Source organism: Siphateles boraxobius, unplaced genomic scaffold (assembly GCF_051911475.1).
Source record: "Siphateles boraxobius isolate OS27281-9 unplaced genomic scaffold, OSU_SipBor_1 5, whole genome shotgun sequence".
NCBI classification, from domain to species: domain Eukaryota; kingdom Metazoa; phylum Chordata; class Actinopteri; order Cypriniformes; family Leuciscidae; genus Siphateles; species Siphateles boraxobius.
The window spans coordinates 31,167,409-31,191,773 of NW_027509141.1; the positions used below are offsets into that span (position 1 = coordinate 31,167,409).

Here is a 24,365-nt window from a genome sequence, read left to right on the forward strand (position 1 = left end):
GCGCATATTAATATGACACCGTTCAATGATATAAAGCTTGGCTTGATGGAAACTGCCAACTTACACTTACACAATATGCACAAGATTGATGCCCACTGGGTTTCACATGCGCTGGTCATTATGCATGTGCATGTAAGGGGTTATAATTGCTTCGGAGGAATTTGTTCCTTGTTAAGTAGTGTGGAGGTCAAGTGTGTGTGTGTGTGGGTGTGTGTGAGTGTGCAGAACCCAGTTGCAGGCCATTTGAGCAGGTGTCTCAGCGTGTAGTTGGCAGAGGCCATGGCTGTTAAGGAGGGGCCGCAGAACCACAGCCAGGCGGAGCTCTGTCGCGGCCCTCAAGATTAATTCCTTCTCTGAGGTATCCAGAGCACAGAGCCTGTCCATTTTTGCCCACACTTGCTTCTGTTTACAGCGGGAGATATGAGTTCAGTTTGTAGAGGAAACGGGCTGGATGTAGAATGAGTTTGTTGAAACAGTCTATTTGCTCTGCCTGCTGGCGGTTTCTCCAAAGGCAGATCAAAACTGTTGATTCTTAGGGGAAGTCTAGGTGCCAACCTGTCAGAACGTCTTGTGAATTCAACCAAACAACTCTAATATATGAGGTGATGGTTAAATACAACCAGACAGGCAAGCACTAAAGAGTTCTTTCAAGGAATGGCATGCCAAATTGTTTGCAAAAGCTTCCTTGTCATGTTTGTTTGTGGCTTTTAAGGTCGTACCTTGTGTAAGCCTGTGATAAATTGTTTCACTGGCTTAGCTAAGTGGTTTTGCTAGTTGTGGGCTTTGCTAAGCTGTGCTGATTAGATGGTTTAGCCAGTTGTTTTCCTAGTCAAGGGTTTTGCTGAATTACCTGCTGTGTAAGTCCTGCTAAATTGGGGTTTTGTGCTGTTGTTTGGTCTTGGCTGATGACCAGCTAGTTTGGAGATCGTTTAGTCAGGAGAAAAAAAACCTAATATACAAAACTATTTAGTCAGAAAATACTATGGATCTCCACACTCTAACAAACTAGAATTGATTAAGGAAAACATTCTTTATTCAAATACACAGACACATATGCTTTGCTAACATGATAATATTCAGACTGCTAGCTATGCACATTTTTAAAGCTATGCACATTTTCAATCTCAATTTAAAAATTGAGATTGAGATTTAAAATGCAATTTTTAAAAAAGTTTCAGGTTTTCAGTGCTTATTTGACCGGATCCTGAGCTGCTCACGTGTAAACATTCAAAACATACATTTATTGAATTAAAAAACAGCATTTGCAATATGATAAGTGCACTAAACCATATTGCGATTTCGGTTTTATTTAACTTAATAGTGCGGCTCTTTTTCTATGTTTCATACCTAATTTAACTACAAGGAGCCAAATAAAACAAAGCCGTCTTTTCCTCAACATTATCCTGTTTCTCTGTGAATATGGAACATATCTAAATGTGAAAAGCTTTTTTCCCCTCAAGCACTATTCTGAAATGACCCGTTACCAATGATCTATAAAGCGTTGAGTTTGGTAGGGCATGAAGAGTCGCAGTGAGAAGCATCGTTAGAGGGCTTGTTAAAACACACCGTGCACTTCATTGATTCGCATGGTTCAATATAAACAGCTTTCACTGCCATCTGAGTTCTCCATTAAGAGTTACTCAAATCATGGATTGGACGTTTCCAATAAAACACATAACTAATAATACCATAGTTTCTCCATTTAATTTCATTTTCATTCAGTTACATTTTTTTTCACCATCTTATGGGAAAATGCTGTTGGAAAATTCACCATCAGGAAAAAAGAACAATGCTGAGGAGCTAGTCACTTTTATAGGGCAGCAGTTGAGCAATAGCTCTCTGAATAAAGCGAGTTGCTCTGATTAGTCATTTAAAGAGCGTTCACAAGAATACAAGATGCCGTTTTTTTGGAGCAGGAAACTGCACGTTCAACACCCAACTCTCTGAAGTGGAAATATATTTTCCACCATTTTGAAGGGACTTACTAATCAAAGCAGAGACGCTGTTCAGTTTTGGATCATATGGGCACTTTCCCTTCCCAGAATCCTCTCTGCCGGGCTCCAAATGGAACACGTATTCCTGAAAGGGAAATTGAAAGCAAAGATTAGATCTCTCGGTCTTACAATCCATCATTTTCCATACAAATAAAAAAAAACACTGTAGTCTTCAGTCCTCACATCCCTATAACACATTTCATGGACTTAGGCAACAGGGTTAGGCATGTGACGAAAAAAGACTATGATGCACAACAGTAAAAGAGAGAAACAATGATGCAAAATGAACAAGAGATGGACTGTCAGAGATCTATGAATATAATGCGCAGATATAAAGTTTCACTATCCAAACTTCTCTGCACGTCCGTAGCCTGCAACACCTGTCTAATCCTGCACCGCGAGCGTGGCGGAATAGCTTACTGACACCGGCCCATCCCAGCATCCCTCGGGCATGATATAGAAACACTGACTGACAGGTATTTGGATGTGCGATCTAGGAATTGCCACGAGCATGTGCTGACGTGCCCCGAAGACTTGCCATGAGCCAGATCCTTAGTTTTCTAACGAGATTTTTCCTTTACCGCCAAAGATGCAGATGGAGGAGTGGAAGACATTTCTAATCTTATCTATCAACATTCATTTAAAGGAGAGCGGAAAGGCTGTCAAAATATTCAGTGCTGTCCAGCATTAACAGATTCCCTTTCACCTGTTATTAAAATCAACACTGCAGAAACAACGTTACTGGCAGATCCTGTGCCTTTTAAGTGCCTTAAATTAGAAATGTAGAAACCTATATTCTTCTCTTTGGCAGAGGTGATTGAATGGAAATTATAGTGAGCAAAAAAATATTTTGCAACAAACTTTTGGGATAAAAGTTTAACTGAATAACCATTTCTAAGAAAAGTTTTTAAATGCCTCATTTCATACATGTGCTTGCCATCAATTCATGCCAATTTTGTTTTTCTCTCCACCCTCACTATGTTGTTGTTGTTATTATTATTATTAATATGTACATGTGTAATATGTATATGTACAGGTCACGAGAGGGTCAAGCGCTTTTTCTTGTGCTGTGAAATGTAGGACGGCTGAAGCATTTGAGTAATGTTTAGCTCTGAAGGTCTATTTTTTCCTCTGCTTCTTTGTGTTTGCTCTAAATCGACTGCCTGTGTGTGTGTGTGTGTGTGAGTGTGTGTGTGTGTGTGTGTGTGTGTGTGTGTGTGTGTGTGTGTGTGTGTGTGTGTGTGTGTTTAGCATTTACTTTAATGGTAGGAACATTAAAGGTTATGTATTGCAAGTTAGTTATTCATAAAGAAATAGCGAGTTCCAGAAAAAAAAAATAGAGTTGCGAAATATCTTACAAATTAACTTGAAAAGTTTGCGGGTAGAACTACAAAGAGAAAAACATTTAACTAGCGAAGACACTACAGAAGAACAGAAATTAAACAAAGATCAGCCATTAGCCATTAAGACATACTAAAACTAAAAGAAAGTGACTTAAATGCACAAAAAACAAGATGTGCACCACTGAACAAAGCTTTAAAAAAACATGTTAGAAAGACATGACAGAGTCAACAACAAAACAACAACAAAAACAACAAAAAACACAGAGGAACAAAGAGCATGCAGGTTAATGCATCTTTAGACAACAGGGGAGCCAGCAGCAGACGTCCACATCCGTGTCCCACCTGTAGTCCTGTCTCATCAAACACGATTTCAGGTTCAGCTGCACGACTAGTTCTTCCTCTGGTCTGGGGCATCTGGAGATGCATGGCCGTCTAAAACACAACATAGTTGCATCATCTATGATGTTACCCACTTACCAAGTAAGGTCCCCCTTTTTGCTAAGACCACAATGCATGATAAAAAAAAGTACATACACTATTCACTAAAGAGGTATCTTATGCTCACCAAGGCTGCATTTATTCAATAATCAATAATAATTATATAAAAAATAATAAATAATAAATATATGGACAATAATCATGTGTGCTATGTATTTTTAAGCTTCGAGAAGTGATCTCCTGTAAACAGTATAAACCAGACTAAGGTGGTTTAGGTAGTTCAAGTTGGTCCCCCAGTCTGGACTAGCTGGTCAGTCAGCTAAAAAGTGTCTAAAACCCCTATAAAACCATCAAAACACTCTAACGAAGCACCTGGTATAATGTATACTGTTTTTCATCATATCCAAACGGTTCACTAAGTTGCGGAAGAGAGTTAGTGTGCGAAAGATATTAGACACTATAGATATCTTGCAGTGTAAATCAAAACCCGTCTGGGATTGTGGTGTCATGCGTTCAAGTCAAGGGTGTTATCATAGCCTGCTGCTGTCGAATGGTTTGACCATTATGGGTTGCACAGCTGGCTTTCAGAAAACCCCAAAAATTAACATTGTGAGTCAGCACGTCTGCTGCGGCCACATGTGTTTCTTTCAACATACTGTCTTGGGTACAGTCTGAATGCAAAGCCTGGACTAGCACGCCAAAGACCTGCTGCAGTTGGCCACATCTGGATGTCTTTGGGTTAATGTGCGTCTGTATGTGTTAGACATGATGTGTGTCATGCTCATTGGCACAGACATGGAGATGTTTGCCTGGCTGGAGGACTTTGTGGACGCAGTCTGTGACCCAGGTTTCCTGTCTAGAAAGAGCAGGGTGTTAAGGGGTATATCACATCACCTCTCAGCTCTTGTACCAACATTAACACGCGGAGGGCATTAAAAGGATGTGTGCCAGTTCAAAATTCCTGGGAAAAGTTGAGGCAATTCATTATGATGGGAAATAGACCTCCAGCACAATACTGAGACGCTATAATTGGAGCAGCCATAGCATCCACCCTACATAAGAATTAAAACTGGGAAATTATAGGAATAATTCTGTCATTATTTACTCGCACTCAATTCCAAACCCATGCGACTTTCTGAAGAACATCTAATAGAGGTATTTTCAATAGAACTAGGGACTACAGCTGTTAATCTCTGAATAAAAAAAAACCTGACTGAATCATTGAGTCAGTGAGTTAAATCAAAGACTTAGATATACAAAGATGGTGAACTCATATTATTACTGAAATATACAATTTATGGTACAGTTCATATCCGATTTTGTTACCGATTTGAAATATGTTATTTAATTGAGAGTTCGGCAAGCAGTTTTTGAGATTCCAGGATTTCCCCATTTAAATAGGTAGGACTTGGTCTTAGATGCCCGGAATAGCTGCCCGGATATGGTGCAAATATGGCCATCGAGTGAACAGAGTTTCCTTGAAAGGAACAAATCTGTTCATTTTTGTTTGTGAAATGAACCGACTATTTCACTAACAAAAAACATCTAAAGTTCAACATTTTGAACAGCAGTACAAAGGCATTTAAATGTAGTTGATTAATTAAATGGTTCATCATAAATTATCAGTAAACACTGACATTTAAATCTGTCAGAAATAAAACTTTGTGAAGGTTTGAAATAAAGTTGCAAAAATAATTTTAATTTTCGGTGAATTATTTCTTTAAGAAATGCATCGCTATATAGTATTAGCATAGGTGTGATTTTATAAGTGTGTGTGTGCGTTAAAGAATAAAAAGTATAAAAAATGGTATTCCAACTTCTGACTTCTATTAATTCTATACTTTAAACGTCCCTGGACCGTCATTAGAGAACAAGTGTTGTGTTTAGAGAGACAAAGTGCTAGCTGTACAAGCAAGGGTCCTAAAAAGGCAAAGAGGGTCCACAGAGTGATGCCTGGCTCGAGCGAAGAAACTCAAGCTCTTCAATTAAAGAGTAAGACTAAACAGGAGAGAGAGTTATAGTGCGCTGGGGAAGGCAGCTGTGAGGGTGAACGCCAGCCAACACCTGGAGGGTTTTTACGGGGGGAGGAGGTCACACAGGGGGACGGTGAGTGACAAATCACAGTTGATGGACTCTAAGAGTCGGTAATTGATAGATTTGTGGAGAAATCTGGAAAAGGCGTATCTATAAATACAGGAAGAACATCTGTGCCTCACAGGTATTCAGGTGTACCCGCTACGTTTAAGACACACCTCTCATGCCCTGTTACCCCACTCTCAGAAAGGCTATTTACCATTGGCTTGCGTCCTCTGTTGACATAAGTGCATATTGGGTTGTAGGCGCCCGTCCCACACACGTACAAGTGTGTCCTGTTCCATGGCTCGATCAGACGGATGAAATTACCGCACTCGCCCTGAGAGAGGAAACAATCACGTTAACTATTTTCACACATGCCTATGACAGACTGAACAAAAGACCCATTAGGCCAGACATTAAAAAGCCAGTGAATGTACAATGCACGTTTTGTGGCTTTTAGCTCATGTTAGTGCTATTTGTTACATGCTACCACTAAATAAACTTTAAGAAGATATAAATTTATTTATTCATTTAAAATTTAGTCCTAAACTTCTGGGAAAATGGACTAAAATTTTGATTGCTGTATGCAGGTGCATTTGACAAAAACGAGAACTGTAACAATGCCAAAAACATATTATGCTAGTATGCGTATACACAGATGCTAATGTTTGACCAGCACATTCAGGTATTCGTGTAGCTAGATATAAACATGCCAGCATTTTAACTGATTTCAAACTTATACTTCTCAATCTGTTGCTCCACTCTCACTGTAGTTGACCTAAGAGAAAATAGCTGCAAAATACTTTGTAATATGATAGTCTATCATATCACTTAAATATGATGCAGTTGCACCATTCATTTTGTTCTGACATACACTGCCTTTCAAAGGTCTGTGGTCGGTAAGATTTATTTGAATACAAACAGTAATATTGTGAAATGTTATTACAATTAAAAACAGTTGTTATCCATTTATTATTTAATTAAGTCTGGTGATGCAAAGCTGAAATTTCAGCATCATTACTCCAGTTTGCAATGCCGCATGATCCTTCAGAAACATTTTAATATTCTGATTTGCAGCTCAAGAAACATTTCTGATTATTATGTTGAAAACAGTGAAACAATGAAAACAGTGAAACAATATTTCTGACGAAACAGTGAAATTTTTTTCAGGATTTCTCTGATGAATAGAAAGTTCAGAAGAACAGCATTTAATTGAAATGGAAATCTTTTTTAACGTTTTAAATGTCTTTAGTGTCACTTTTGATCAGTTTAATGCATCTTTGCTGAATACAAGTATTCATTTAATTGAAATCTTGTGTTGTTTTTACACAGAATATTATTCAGGCCTAATACTATCCATCACTATCTAGCAACAGCATGCAGCTAATCATGGTTTTGTCAAGCTGTTATGAAAATCAAAGACTATTGGCTGTTTAAAAATTTATAATTTCCTGTTTCAAAAGGAAATCACAGGAAAGAATAACCCAACTATTTTTTTGTCTTTAAACTTAGTACTGGAAGTAATTTAAGCAACCCTATGCAGTGTTGGGAGAGTTCACTTTGTACATGAACTAGTTCAAAGTTCAGTTCACACATTTTAAAATGAACTAGTTCAGTTCATACTTAAAAATATTGAACCAGTTCATAGTTCTTTTTTTTTCATATGTTGCTGCGAGCTATTATTTTTCAAAATTATTGCCACAGCCCATATAGAACCACAGACAGCAATTATTTTATCGCCGGGCAAAGTTTGCACAGAAATGTAAGATTTTTCCCATCCTCACCGACCTTGTCAAAAAACTCGTTTAAATGATCATACGACGCCTCCTTGCTGCTTTTTGTTTTGATGACGCATGTGGTGGTGTGACACTGGTGTCTGGTGTTGCCAGATTGGGTGTTTTTCCGCTACATATTAAGGCCTGTTTACGGTGTGTTTTAGCCGGGTTTTCGCCTGGAAGGCTCTATAGAAATCTGGCACCCTATTGAACGAAGTAAAAGTGAGAGTGCTGCCGTTCACAGACACCAGAATGAACGAGTTCACAGTAAGGTTCATCAGGCAGTAATACAGTACGTTCAGTTCAGGTTCGCCCAAAATATGAACGAGTTCATGAACTATCGTTCAGGCACAACACTGACCTATGTTAAGTTCAGAGTCAAATCAGCTATCAGAAAAGTACCACTAGAGAGCTACATGTGGATTCATTTCACAGCAAGTGTATTCAACATTATGAGTAATTCATGAGCTGTGGTAAAACCCATAATGTCCCACTACCATACCAGACACTAAGTACCATACCAGTGCACAATCAAACACCCCCTTCCCTGCAGATGTGCAGATGATCAGGTGAAGCTCAGTTTCTTTACCAGACCAATAAACCACACACCCAATTCCATATGTCCGCAAATACAGGAATTTGACTGGTTCGAGTTCGTTTCATGCTGGATCTAGCATCTGTTTTCCTTCTCTGAACATCTATGAGTGCATATGTTTTTGTGTGTGGTGTCTGACCAGGAGGGTTGAGGTTTGTAACAAATATATATTAGACCTCAGCACTATTCCTAAACCTGAATATCTCACTTTCACTTCATTTATATCAGCATATATACAGCTTTTAGACCCTTTGTAGACCCTGACCAAATGGTTTTATACATGCAGTGCATTTGTAATGACATATACAGCTAAAACCCAAACTATGAGCAGATTTCACATGCAAAGCCAGAGTTTCATAAGTGAGATGGCTGGAGTTGAGTTAAGATGTCTAAACAAAGATATTTTGCGAGCAAATGGACCAACTGTAAACTGAGAAACTGGTTGTGTATATTGTCATAACACTTTCTGTAACAATTCTTGGAGGTCTTAAAAACAAAGTAGACAACATTTAGTTCCAGTCCTGTAATTTAATGGGTTCCAAGAGTACTATTCTTCGTTCCTGATCAGAGTATGTGAGCTGTGCGGAAGCAAAGCTATTGAAAAAGAGAGCACTCACATTTGTGTCTTTGCCACTTAAAATACACTCCGTCTTCCTCTGCGGGGAAACAGGCCAGTGTATCTGAAAGAGAGTACGAAAGAGAGAGAAGGGTCAATCCCATTTGTCACAACAACGACACACTATCTCAGAAACAATCCCATTTAACTCAACAACCTTTCACCATAATGAGCTGAACTAGCCAGGGAATGTTCACTCTGCATTTTTATAAGGCCCCAGGGTTCCCCCATATCCAGGCTTTAGTTTTATAGAATTTAATAGTCAGTTTCCTGCATTGCTGTGAGCTAATCAGTCAAACGTAACAGTGATACAGGAATGACCCTTGGAGCCTGTTGTGATTTAGGTTATGGCTTGTGCTTGTCCAGGAACTATAGCCAAAACAGAGTGAACAGTGTAAAAAAAAAAAAAAAATTTGAATTAAAAAAAAGTTAATAATAAAAAAATCAAATACAAGCCTTAAAATTAAAAATAAACAGTAAAAAATTAAGTATTATTAATTAATTATCATTTTCTATAACTACTAATGTAAATAAATACAAATAAATGTATACATAATAAAAAACCACAGTAAAAAGCTAAACACAAAAGTAAATACATAAATATTATAAATAAAGAAATAAAGAAAAAGTATAATAATTAAAATAATACATAAATGTATACATAATGTATACATTTATAATAAATAAATAAATAATAATACATTTAAAATGAATAAATGATAAATAAATAAATCTATAAATCACTCCATCCAGTAGCAGTATGTAAATAAATGAATAATACAAAAATCAAAGAATTAATAAAATAAAACACAACAGTAAAAAAAATACAAAAAGAAACAATACACAAATGTATTTATAATAAAATAAACAAACAAAAAACGAAAAAATGAAATGAAAAAGTAGAAAATACATTTATAACAAATTACATTTTTAATGTATAGTAAATAAATAATAAATGTATTATAAATAAATTATACTAAATCAAATAAATATATAATAAATGCATGAATACATTTAAATAAATAAATACATTATTATTATTATTATTATAATTATTGATGTTATGCAAATAAATGAATGAATAACAAAATAAAACAACAGTAAAAAAAATACATTTAGAATTCATAAATAAAAAAAAATAAAAAATGTATATATAAAAATGAAAACAATAATTTGTAATAAATAAATGGAGTGTTTTGTGCTGGTTCTTACTATGAGGGGCTCTCGGTTAATGTCGTGAAGGTCCAGAGAAAGGATGTAGTCTTTGCTGCCCACATACATGCGGTCGTGATCCTCATCCATGCGCAAGATGCGATAGTCTGATGTGTTCAACAGGAAAGAGAAGTAATGGGCTGTACCTGTAGACCTCATATCTGCAGAGAGAGAGAGAGACAGAGAAAATTCTGTTTTCTGACAAGATTCTGACAAGACATTTATTGCTGTGATATTGTTTTAGAAAGATTTACACAGAAGTAAAGAGAGAAAGTGTTTCCACTCCCAGTTTTATGCCATTTCCATAATTGCTTGAATACATCTCATAAAACCATGGTAACTTGACAATAACAATAGTTTTGGCCACAATTCACAAATGAAGAATACTCAATCTATTTAATCTAATGAGATAATACAGGGTTTCTTATTGCAGACACAAAACATGGCAATCTGTAATTATGTCTTCACATTTTTCCAATCTTGTTTTACAGAGACACATATGAACATTTGAGGTCTGGAAGATTAAGCCCTGACTTTATTTTATGGAGTTAAAGAATAAGATATTACAAATATTACAATTTTGGAATATTAAACTCTATTGACAATGTAAAGCATTGCTCAACGGATAGTTAACAGACAGCAGTTAACCTGTTGTTACCATCTTTGTACGCAGTTTCACAGAGGACAAGGAAAACGCTCATATACACACACATTCATACACGCACGCACACACGCACACACACACACACACAGCTTCTGTGTTTTTACCAGTCAACAAGTCCCACCCAAGAATCACCCTGTAGTATAGAGATAAGGATTAAAAATAAATTCTAATCTTAGTAATTTATCAAAACAAATGCAATGTAAAATTACTGGTTTATCTGCCTGACAGGCCCTGAATTCACTAGCATAATACACTGATTAATCACATTACCATTGCTCTATTTGTATAGTTTGATTTAATAAATCCTTGAGCGAGGGTTGTGTTTTGAGGTCAGGGATTTGATTGACAGCTGTCCGAATGGTGTGTGAAAGCCTCCGTCTGTGAGATTATTTGTGTTTGAGCTCAAGCCGGAACAATCAATCCACCATGTAGACTGCGTGAAGATAGACATGAACAGACAGACCGAAGGAAAGAGACAGAAAAAGCAAGAAAAGAGACAAGCGTAAAAGATAGAAAGGTGTTAAAGAAATATAGAAAAGGAAAAGAATGAGAAAGAAAAATAAATAAGGAGAGAAAATATGAGTGAAAGAACGAGCAAGCAAAAGAAAGAAAGAGCAAAAGAACGAGCGAAAGAGAGCGAAAGAAAGAATAAAAGAAAGAAACGAGCATAAGAGAATGAAAGAAAGAAAGAATGAGAGCGAAAGAAAGAACAAAAGAAAGAACGAGCGAAAGAACTAAAGAAAGAAAGGGCGAGTGAGCGAAAGAAAGAATGAGCGAAAGAAAGGGCGAGCGAGGGAAAGAAATGATAAGAAATCAAGAGCAAAAAAGGTGAACAGGCCCGACCACTTGCCAATAAAAAAACTAGAGCAAAAGAAAGAGTGTGAAAGAAAGGGTAAAAGAAAAAGTGCAAAAAAAGAAAGAGCGAAAGAAAGAGAAGTAGATTCAATATAGTTCTAGCTCCTCTCAGCATGTCTGTCAGCGTCTCCTGAACATCTGTTTGAATGACCATCTTTCACTGAAGACAAATAAAGCTTTCACACACAAGACCATGAGCTCCATCATTACACACTACATGCCAAAGTTGGCACCATGATGCTGGGATGTTCCGAGTGGTTGTTAGGGTGTTGCTAAGTGGTTGCTTAGTAGAGTAATAGCACACTTCTCTAAAAACCACACAACTTGAGTTTTCATTCATGTTCGTCGCACAAACAGAGCGTCATTAACGGTTAATACCTAAGATTAGGGGTCTGTTCAAATCTTTGCCTTAGCAAGCAGCTCTAAGACCGTACAGCTATTCTGTCCACCACATAACCTAAATATAACACTTCCACAGGATATTCTCCACGTGTATTCAATGATTTTTGCCGAGCAGTGCTGCAAATCCAGTTCCTGAAACTCTCAAAGAAAACACTAGTGTTTAAAGTCTGGAATGTTCTACTGGGAGGGGAAATGCTAGTTTACTATTGTTGGAATTCAAGTATGCACTGTGTCTCTGAATGCACAAAGCTAGCTTCGGCTCCAAGGCTTGGCATATGGTCGAAACCAGAGTAAATACGGAGCGGAGGCTGTGTATGCCAAAAACTAAATGCTACTCTTATCTCATACTTTTCTTGTTTCTCTCCCTAGATTTTCAACTCCCTCCTCTTTCTCGTTCTATCCTTTTCTCTCTTGCAAGACAGAGGGCCACCTGTGGAAACAAGACCAATTGGCTAAAGATCCTTGTACTCCAATACCAACAGCTCCATGTCTATCTGGGATCTATCCGGACACATGAGCCGACAGCTTCTCTCAGACAATATCAGGCTAGAGTCTACCTAGAAGGGAATACAAGCTACTACCTACTATGGTGTCTGATTTGGATTAAGCTAAAGACAGGTCAGAAAGACTAATAAAACAGTAGAGGTGTTGAAATATTGCAAGAACAGCCACAAGTTTGATCTACAAGGCCAACGTCTACCACAACCACAAACATTCTTTGATAGATCCTCTTTCAACCTTAAGGTACAAGACCTGTGAAAATCCAGTCAAGTGGATCCAGATAAAGCCTGGAGGAACACCATTGCCCGGTGTAGTCTTAGTGGCTAACTACTGGGGGGTCTGTTTTACACACACACACACACACACACTGGGGATTTTGTCTTGAGAAAGGCCCCTCTCTATGCTTCGCCTCCGTAGCATGAAATGGCCTGTTGGAGGGGAACTAGAACTTGGTCCTGCTAACAAGCAAGTAACCGGACCCGTACTTGCACTTTTTAGCCTTTTTTTTTAAACCCCACTCTCACTGATACATGCCCACCCTGTTTCTTTGCATGAGCAGTGTAGCAGGAAGAGACAGAGGGATATTCGTTCCGAAATACGTCTGCTATGTTCTCCTCCCTCTCTACTTTAACATTCTCACATGGTCTTGTTCGCATAGAGTTTCTCCAATCAACTGAAAACCTTTTTGCTTCCTTCACGCCGTGTGCACTGTTAAACCCAAAGGAAGGTAATATAACCTGGTGTGGGTATGTGCGATCAGCTCTAATCCATGCTTGCTATACATGATGGTACCAAGATCTCTAGCACTGACCTCTTTCTTCCTGACTGGCTTTTTCATTTGCTGGCCAAGACAATCACATTCATGCATGGCCACATCTAAGACCGAACAATGGGTCAACTCTGCTCCAAAGCCCACAAAGGTACATGTTCACAGAGCATTACAATCAAAAGCTGCCAGCTAAAGTCACTTCCCATATTCATTCTGTTACTTAGTTGCATTTAACTCTAGTATAGTTCAGTCCTCGGGCCCTCGAAAGTCAACAATGGTCACTTTATTGAATAAATGGCTGCAAAGAAGACTGCCCAACTACAGAACATCTGGCTTAGTTGCTTTCAGAAAGTGTGCTTGACATTGGCGGTACGCTCAAGAAGTGAAAAACTATATACAGTATTGTTCTAACAATGGCAAAACTACTTTTCCAAAAAATGTTCCACGTCTGAGAGACATCCAAAGTTCATATTCAAAGATTTTTTGCTGTATTACAAAGACAAAACAGCTGGTTTTAACATTAGTACATAAGTTGCTCTTTTTTTCTATCTATTGGTCAGCTGTTCGCATTGTGCCGCCAAGTATGCTTGATTCTGGCAGTGGGAGCAGATATTACAAAAGGTCTCATCCCTTTCGTTGACGCCACCGTAGGACATTTCCAGCTTGGGGAACACTTATCTCTAAATACAAACTTTACACGAAACGTCTTCATGTATTATTCCTAATACTTTTTTTCGTAGGAGTATTTGTGAAATCTTTCGTCATACATAAACTGATATTGTGTTAAACTTATAATGTTTTTATGCCTATTTACACATATATACAAAACATACACACATATATATACAGGTCCTTCTCAAAAAAATAGCATATTGTGATAAAGTTATTTTCCATAATGTAATGATAAAAATTAAACTTTCATATATTTTAGATTCATTGCACACCAACAGAAATATTTCAGGTCTTTTATTGTTTTAATACTGATGAATTTGGCATACAGCTCATGAAAACCCAAAATTCCTATCTCAAAAAATTAGCATATTTCATCCGACCAATAAAAGAAGTGTTTTTAATACAAAAAAAGTCAACCTTCAAATAATTATGTTCAGTTATGCACTCAATACTTGGTCGGGAATCCTTTTGCAGAAATGACTGCTTCAATGCGGTGTGGCAGGGAGGCAATCAGCCTGTGGCACTGCTGAGGTGTTATGGAGGCCCAGGATGCTTCGATAGCGGCTTTAAGCTCATCCAGAGTGTTGAGTCTTGCGTCTCTCAACTTTCTCTTCACAATATCCCACAGATTCTCTATGGGGTTCAGGTCAGCAGAGTTGGCAGGCCAATTGAGCACAGTAATACCATGGTCAGTAAACCATTTACCAGTGGTTTTGGCACTGTGAGCAGGTGCCAGGTCGTGCTGAAAAATGAAATCTTCATCTCCATAAAGCTGGAAGCATGAAGTGCTCCAAAATCTCCTGATAGCTAGCTGCATTGACCCTGCCCTTGATAAAACACAGTGGACCAACACCAGCAGCTGACATGGCACCCCAGACCATCACTGACTGTGGGTACTTGACACTGGACTTCAGGCATTTTGGCATTTCCTTCTCCCCAGTCTTCTTCCAGACTCTGGCACCTTGATTTCCGAATGACATGCACAATTTGCGTTCATCCAAAAAAAGTACTTTGGACCACTGAGCAACAGTCCAGTGCTGCTTCTCTGTAGCCCAGGTCAGGCGCTTCTGCCGCTGTTTCTGGTTCAAAAGTGGCTTGACCTGTGGAATGCGGCACCTGTAGCCCATTTCCTGCACACGCCTGTGCACGGTGGCTCTGGATGTTTCTACTCCAGACTCAGTCCACTGCTTCCGCAGGTCCCCCAAGGTCTGGAATCGGTCCTTCTCCACAATCTTCCTCAGGGTCCGGTCACCTCTTCTCGTTGTGCAGCGTTTTTGCCACACTTTTTCCTTCCCACAGACTTCCCACTGAGGTACCTTGATACAGCACTCTGGAAACAGCCTATTTGTTCAGAAATTTCTTTCTGTGTCTTACCCTCTTGCTTGAGGGTGTCAATGATGGCCTTCTGGACAGCAGTCAGGTAGGCAGTCTTACCCATGATTGCGGATTTGAGTAATGAAACAGGCTGGGAGTTTTTAAAAGCCTCAGGAATCTTTTGCAAGTGTTTAGAGTTAATTAGTTTATTCAGATGATTAGGTTAATAGCTCGTTTAGAGACCCTTTTCATGATATGCTAAATTTTTGAGATATTAAGACCTGAAATATTTCAGTTGGTGTGCAATGAATCTAAAATATATGAGTGTTTAATTTTTATCATTACATTATGGAAAATAATGAACTTTATCACAATATAAGCACAATATGAGAAGGACCTGTATATATATATATATATATATATATATATATATATATATATATATATATATATATATATATATATATATATATATCAGGGTTTCCGTTGTCCGGTAATTACCGGACATTGGCCGGTAAAAAAAATGAAATGTCCGACAAAATTAAATCTCTCCGGTCAAATTGTCCGAATATAATTGCCTAATAATCCCGCCCCTTAACACAAACTGAATTTGAGAATAAAAATGTATAAAGCAAAAATACACCCGATCTTTGGCTATGTTATAAATATAAATGAACAGACTCTACCGTTTGAAAGTTATGAAACATCACATGCTGCATTTCAAATAAAGCACACACCTAAAATGGCTGTAATATAGATCTAAACAACGAACGATTGAGTGAGACGTTTCAAATATGGCCAGGCCCAGGCAGACTAGCCTTAAAAGCTTTTTTCAGAGGCCAGACGATGGTGAATCAGGAACATCTCATTATAGCCTGTAGATCAGTGGTTCTAATCAGTGGTTCTAATCCGCGCACTGGTAGGCTACAGTTTATTTTCTCTCTCATCAAAACTGAATAGCCTATGGTTTCACACACATTCACTTTTTGAAACATTGAGGCACGGATGTACCTAATACAAATAAATAAAACATCTCCAGTTATCAGTTAGCAGATCATTCATTTAGTTCGCTATCATCGTGTCCGCTGCTATCAGCTGCTGTCGATGTTCTGCGCGAGTTGCGCAATCTTCACTCGGACGTGCTCTTCAATCTATCGCTGTTGTGGAGACTCTCTATTTATTCCGGTGAAATCACAAAATAAAATGCACACACAAACGTGTCCCTGCTTGATATAGACTGTAACCACTGATGAACATAAAAAACAATTGGCGTTGATTGACGCCAATCGGACGTTCATGTTTTTTTCCGTCTATTTGAAAGTTAAGCTAATAATAACATGTTGCATTCTATACGGCCTGATTATGTCATTTTTTTAAGTTACATAGACTGCCTCCAGTTTTCCTCAACTTGACTAATTAAGAGGCGATATTTGACCTGCATATCATCAAAATGTATGTAAAACGAAACCTCTGCCGGTCACTTTGACCGGAACCATTTTTTCTAGCGGAAACTCTGATATATATATATTTGTAAGCACAAACACTGTAAAAAATTGTACATTGCCAATTTTTCAATTGGCCCAACTAAAAACTTTCTACTGACTGGTCACAACTCAATTTTTCAGTTGGCATAAGTGATATTCTGCAAATTTAATTTTATCATTTTGCAGAATTTCACTAAGGCCAACTGAAAAATTTAGAAGTGACCAGTCACTAGAGAATTTTTAGTTGGTGAGGTTAGAACTTTTTTACAGTGAATGGTCATGGGTTTAGAGGGACAAATGGCACTAATGATAACAATAATAATAATAGTAAAGGGAAAAAAGGTAAATAGAATAATAATAAATTGGCAAAAAGGCCTGAAAAATATAAAACAATTGTGAAAAAATTATGAAATATCTAAAAAACTTTATTAATAATAATAATAGCCAAAAAGGTCAGAAAAATATAAAACAAACAAACAAAAAAACTTTATAAAATAAATAAACACCTTCAACTCATTTTAATTTAGCAATGTGGCATATGCTCAAATAAAACTAGAGGGGTAAACACATGAGGACGTGAGTCGAGAAGTCAAAAAGGTTACATTTTGATCTGATTTTGACTTTGCTTAATTTTATTCATGTTAAAAAAAAAATATTTGAGAGCGGAAACATTGTTCTAACAATAACAATCATTCAACAACATCACTACTTGTGAGTCCAGGTCGCTAGCAGCGCAGTTATCTTTATACCGCCTGAAATTACAGTCCATCCTGCGGCAGATTTCTCCAGTTTCAAATTTTGTTAAATTAAAGAGCCTCAGCCAAGGGCTGCGGAGCGAGTTCCTGCAAGAAACTCAGGCTGGCCCAGAAGAGAGGAGAGCTGCTTGGAAGAGGAAGAGAGAGATGAGGGTGGTTTGGGATTAGCGTGACACCATGTATGCAGGCGGTCCGTGGACAAAGCCAGAACCCACATCATCACTCTTCACAGCGTATGCCATATGACTGTGTGCTAGCTCACTCGCTCACACGCACACACAAGCAGAAGTGACATCCTGTACACTCATAGAGTGATAATTATAGTTTAAGAGGAGCAGGTGACACACATAAAGCACAGGTTACACACACACACTTTTTAAATAATATCCTTGTTTTGTCTAAAACGTCACTTTGCGCAGAAATTTATGGTTAAGTTTTGATAAAACCCTGACAACAGCCAAACATCTGCTATATGTATATACTGTATGTCTACTTGAAATATGTAACATGAGTCTGATTGGTAAATTATAACTATAAAAGAAGGGAGATTGGGGCCTATAGGGGACATTTGTGGAAAAAGGGATGTGAGGGTGAGCAGTGCACATTAAAAAGAAAATCCATGCATTTAAACTGTTTTTGGATCATGACAGTATTGTTTAATTCTTTCATTTATACATTTAGCAGGCATTTTTATTTAAAGCGACTTACAAAAGAGCAGCAAAACCATTTGTCACTCATTGCCAACAATATTCGTAATATACAACGTCAGGATAATTGGACAACAAGATTAGGAAGCAAGCTAGACAAGAGCAAAAATCTTAATCTTTTTTAAAATTTTAAATTAATGAATTTTAATGATTTTTAATTACTTTAAGTTGCCTTCCCCACACATCCAAAATGCCAAGAACTCTAATCTTTAAGTAGATAAGATAATTTAAGAATATAATGCCATAATTAGGCAAAAAAGACATTTGCAGTATCTGTGATGTTGCTATTAGGCTCGCTATCTTTAAGTCCATAAAGTGTGTACTGCATTGTCATGTGACCCTCATCCATGCCCATCCATGTAGACCAGCTTGCCTTGTGTCTATGTGTGGTAAAGTGGGCAGACCAACACACACACACACATGGAAGCAGTCCAACCCAGTCCACTGCATGCCGCAGTGCTCTTGTGTTATTGTTCTGACAACTCACACATGCTGATTTCCTGTAAGACTCTGATAAGAGCTTAGAGAGAGAGAGAGAGAGAGAGAGAGAGAGAGAGAGAGAGAGAGAGAGAGAGAGAGAGAGAGAGAGAGAGAGAGAGAGAGAGAGAGAGAGAGAGAGAGAGAGAGAGAGAGAGAGAGAGAGAGAGAGTGTCTTTATCCCTAATATGTTCCAGCCGGATGTTGCACCTGATTCATATCTAAAGTTCTGGAAGCCTGGTTGTATATGAGGTAAGCGGAGTCTTTATCTGCTCACAGTACAGTTACATTACTCCTGAAGCAATGACTCATGCTGTTAAAAGTCTTGCCTTAAGAGCAACATACTTTTTGTGTCTTAAATTAATACATACTTGTTCCTCTGACTCTGACCAACACGCACGCACACATGCACACATGCACACATACGCGCACACACACACACACGCACACACTTTTAGTTGGCCTCCAGGATCAAAAGATGATCCAACGGAGTAGGAATGCTGCTATATAACTACTGAAAAACAGGTCTGGTGTTCTCTTGCTGTTTAGTTTGGACCTGTATTAATCACAGCTGAGAACCACAGAAAGACTATTAAAGAATACAATAAGCGTAGAGAGGAATAGACGTTCGTTTCTGATGTGATGCACACAGGCATTATATACATATTTATAAATGCACATTTATTTATATAACACAAAAATAAATATAAAAAAAGGATAAGATTAGATAAGGATAGAATAAGTAATTCCTCATTTGATGGTTTGGAATGAACAAAAGACGGACGGTATGAAGGAATGAAAGAGAGGATGGACGAAATGAACGAACAAAGATCTTAGGATAAATCCCTTGTAAAATACTTCATTGGCTGCTTTGCATTAAAGACTAAATTTAATTAAGCAAATGTGAAACAGACTGAACTGGAGACAGAACTTTCTGTTGTAAATATTAGCGCATGTCTACACAGTGCATCAAACTCTTTTATCATTATGTATTTTTTAAACCCCCGTCTGGTTTCTGGGGTAGCGAATAAAAACACATTTTACTGTATGTCCTGCATGGACTTTTATTTTGCATAAATGGAGGGTCTTTATCTCTCATTCAGTCACTAAAATTAGAGTTCATGGCCTCATGTTTTGGCCTCCATCATCTGTGACCATACAAAATTATGTTTGGCCTCCATCATCTGTGTGACCTTATAAATCTGCAGAATTTAGGTGGTGTACAATTCTTTTGCACTTTAAAATGCATGTGTTTTCAGGTACACTATTTCTTCGCAGGTGATTTCATCAGTAAAGAGCAAATCTAATAAACTAAATTAAATTACTGAACTAAATCTGCATATGTCTTTCTACCCACAGACTAAACTATGCGCCGCTATGTGTCACATCAGTTCTGTTTCAGGGTAATTTAAAATGTTTGTGCCCAATATCATGCATCACCATCTCCAACCCAAACTCTCAAACTAACCATTCTCAAAGATATAATTAGCACCCAGTGATTGTGGGCGTCTGTGTGTACAAGACAATATAATGGCATCCATTTGTCTTAAAGAAAAAAATATACAGGCTTTTAAACATTTCAAAGGATCAGAACCATACTCTTCGCAAGTACGCCAATGTAGATCATGGCATAAACTACCCATGGTTAAAGTAACATATACGATAGCATTAAAAATGATCATATATCTGCCAATATAATCAGCGCATAGTGCGTAGGGCACCAAGTGCTGAGGGGGCACCAAAAATAGCCTAATGGAAAATCAATCATATCGTAGTCATAGTAATTATAATGCCGATATTATTTCAGTTTAGAAATATTATTAGGCACTTTCTAGGCCATGTATATAACAAAACAGGCGGAACGCGAGTATTTAATTGCTATAGAAAGTAACAATGGTGCCGTCGCAGCCTCAGTGGTCTGTTGGATTGCGCGTTAAAAAGTTAAAGTTAAACTGGCAAAAATAAACCTTTTTTTTCCTCGGGGGTGGGGGGATCTGACCTTCGCGGACTTCGAAGGTGTGGCCTTTGAAGGGCGCATCCTTTGAATTGGGACACAGCTTATGTCAATGGCTTGCACCCCTTGTGGCAACAGCGAGAATACAATGCATAACGCAACAGAAAATACACATGAAATTGAGCTTGCATAGCTAGAAGCATAACCATAAAAACCCAAATTTCAACCACTTCCTCTTCCTGATTGATACTAAAGACGAAATAAATGACAGGTAAAATCAATGAAAGCTTCACTGGTGTTTAAATCTGCTCATGTGATGGAAAATCCATTTCCTACAGGAAAAGCTTGAATGTCAACAAACCGCAGATAATTTTCTCTCTCAGCGCAAGGTATCTGTTAAGAAGGCTTGAATTGTGAAGGAGAGAGACAGCTTGCTTTGAATTAGACACATCTGTGAAAACACAGCTCTCTATCACCACAGACATGTTTTATTAACAAGTGCTCTCTCAACAGCGATCAATCTCGGACGTCTGCCTCTCACACGCGTTGCCCTCTTGTGCCCTGACCCCAGGAGGGTGGGCGGCCTCGGATGTCCAGGGATCAGGTGCATGTTGGAAAGAGACACCTTTATGATTGACAAAATATTGCAAAAAAACAAAAAAAAACTGATCGGGTCAGCGGATATTTCAGTACTGTCCGAGAAGGGTGAACCAGAAAGAAACTGAACAGCTGTTTCTTTCCGTACTTTCCTTTCTTTCCAAATCTCAGAGAAACACTCATTCCCGCCTATGTAAATACATCAGACCCGGAGCGCCAGGGCTCAGAAGTCGTGAGGCAGCAGCAAAGACTGCTTGAGCTGGAGATTAATCCAGGATTAGCCCCGGGGTCAGGGTCACTGGCCCCCGACCTGAGCGGAATCAGGAAGCAGGGATTGCACAAACAAAGTGGCATTACTGCAAAGAATCCCAATGAGGTTTCCAAGCAAAGGTGAAATAGAAAAATGGAAAGTACACTAGTCTAAAAGTTTGGGGTCAGTAAGGTTTAAAAAAAGAAAAGAGGAAATTAATACTTTTATTCAGCAAGGATGCATTAAATTGATCAAAAATGACAGTAAAATACATTTAAACTTTCTATTCATCAAAGAATTCTGAAAGAAATGTATCACTCGTGTATTACTGTTTTTTCTGTATTTTTAATCAAATGAATGCAGCCTAGGTGAGTATAAAAGACTTCTTTCAAAAACATTACATTAAGAAAAATCTTACCGACCCCACAATTTTGAACGGTAATGTATATTCAAAAGAGCAAAGACGTGCTCACAAGGACTTTACAGAATTATTTCAAACTCAGCAGCTGTTTTGAATTGGTGTCTAATAGTTAAGTAAATAATATTCTTAACTGATGACAATTTGAGGTCCAGGCTGCAAACTTACTTTGAAACGAATCATATTAGTTGGATTGAAACTTTTTTTGGTCTTCTGAGACTACAGGCCACCCTTACTTTGTTTCCAAACTGCCAAAAGCCATACACACTTTCATAGTATCAGTATGAAGATGTTTGACTTGGCCTGGACCATGAAGGAAGTTTAAATTCAGCAAAAATGTTCCACTTCACTGACCCTTGTTTTTATTAAAGAATGGAGTTTTGAAGACCGCGCTGAAAGGGTTGAGCCTCAATAAGCTCTCAAAACAAAAACACGAGGAAAGGGTTTGATTTCATTTGGTATACTTTTTCCATTCAGGTATCCAAAGTGGTATACTAATATAGTTTTGATTGTGACATGAGAGTCGAGGGAAGATTTGCACTTATGAGAAGGACAGATGTCTGCACCATAGTCCCTTGCTAAAAAATGTTACCCAAAAGGATGCCACAGGCAGAATTGCTACATCATCTATACAATGTAACAATGCCCTCCTTATATAAACACAAGCCTAAAAACCTAAAAAAAGCCTCAGGAAAGGGGAACGGAGGAGAAGCGCTTCGTCAGCGACACAAAGATTTTCAAAGTGCTGAATGCCTGAGACTAGCAGGTTTTCTGCAAGAGTTCCTGTCAGTATCCTGTGACATGTCGACAGCTAATTTACGATCACGGACATCTAGGAAGATGATCTCTGGTGGCCCCTGGAGGTGATGGGAAATGTCCTACGTACACCCTTGGTGGAAGCCTCCGACTGCTGGGCAATCACAACAGAAGCTTAGGGGTCACGGCACGGCAGAGGTGCCGTGGAATTGTTCCCCCGTTTCCTCTGAGGCAGACGGAAAGGAATGCTAAAAGTGACAGAAGCCATTGTGTAGAAGTTCTATCCTTCAGTAACTCTCCTGCTGATGCATGTGTTTACCGCCCGCTGCTGGGTCTCTATAGCGCTGCCTCGGTGCTTGTCACTACAACCTATGGGACCTGAAGAGATGTCTGTTGCTTTTGTAAAATGTAAAACTTTATATATAGAATGACTCTTTTCACACCATTCATCCTATAAGACCTATAAGAGCCAATGCATGAGAGAAAGCCAACATTGGTGTTACATTTGGCAGATGCTTTGGATGCGATCAGGGCTGCATATGTTCCGTTTCCCAGGCCAGACAGGAAGGAAGCAGGATTAGGATTGAGTCAACATGTTCATCTATTTCGCCCTGTCGTTCTTCCTCTCCATTTACGCAAGCGCTCATCTGAGAATGAGGCGATTAGCTGCGGACAAACAGCAATGAGGTTTGGTGCGCCACACTTTCGCTCAGCACCCCACACACACACGCCCTCCCATGGGAATAAAATGCCAGATGGTTAACCCTTTCAGGACAAGTTCTGTCACCACGGGTAGGAACTCATTCTGAGGGAGAGCTGGACGGACAGGTGTCACCGAGCCTACGGGATCCCTGCTCATATGGCTTGCAAAATGACAGGCTCAAATACTTTAATAACTGCCCAGGTTGACTGTGAGAAAGATGCAAGATCTCTCTAATGAGGGAAGAAAACAAATAAAGCAACTTATGCTATAAGTACCTTTTCCAAATTACACTTTTTCAAGAAGTAGTTCAACCAAAAATGGAAACATTTTCAATGTTTTTTTTAGAACATAAAAGGAATATAAAACGATTCTTTCAATAAAATGAAAATAAATGGATGTTGTCAACCTAAAAAAATGCCATTTGACCAGAACTGCTTGCCTGTCTACACTTGACTTTCCTATAAAATAAAGAATTTATTAGTAAAAAGAAGGAATAAAAATAAGATTAATAAAGCCAAAGGTCTTAAAAAATAAAGAAAAAAATGAATAAACTACAATTAAATTAACTAAAAAGTAAATAAATAAATACATAGGAATGGCATAAGGATGGGTAAATTATGATTTTTGACAACTATGAACATGCCAGTTCAGTTAAAATTCAAAGAGAGAATTTAGCTTAGGCTATAGAAAGCAAACATGGCAATAGTTAATTTATCCATTTGGGAAATCAACATAGGAGTGATTGTAAATTTGTTTTACTTGCAACATGCAATAAGATAGAGCTGCTTGGGAAAGATCTGTTATCCTGAATACGCTGCAAGTGCATATTACCACATAGATCCCTTTTTTAAACCTGGTAAATTTAGTACCTTCACTTTCACATGTCTTTAGGAGTCATTATAACACCTAATTCTAATGCACTCATAGCTAATTCCCTTATACATTATCTAACGTTGACTAATTCTGACATCAGGATACAAGCCAGTATGTCCTCATTGGAAAGAGGAAAGACTTGACAGACTGAAAGGAAGGAAGCAG

The 24,365-nt window shown here is 38.2% G+C and overlaps 1 protein-coding gene across 2 annotated transcripts in view; it reads right to left on the reverse strand.

Moving 5' to 3' along the window:
- Window positions 1-24,365, reverse strand: part of sema3fb (sema domain, immunoglobulin domain (Ig), short basic domain, secreted, (semaphorin) 3Fb) — a 63,443-nt gene that overhangs the window by 15,065 nt on the left and 24,013 nt on the right. Inside the window, exons 3-7 of one of the 2 annotated variants that reach the window (XM_077203835.1) lie at window positions 10,050-10,210; window positions 8,839-8,901; window positions 6,069-6,188; window positions 3,680-3,769; window positions 1,986-2,079 (exon numbers count right to left, since the gene is read on the reverse strand). In XM_077203835.1, the coding sequence (XP_077059950.1) occupies window positions 1,986-2,079; window positions 3,680-3,769; window positions 6,069-6,188; window positions 8,839-8,901; window positions 10,050-10,210 (528 nt within the window). The remainder of the gene's footprint in view (window positions 1-1,985; window positions 2,080-3,679; window positions 3,770-6,068; window positions 6,189-8,838; window positions 8,902-10,049; window positions 10,211-24,365) is intronic. The other variant, XM_077203836.1, reaches the window with a different exon arrangement.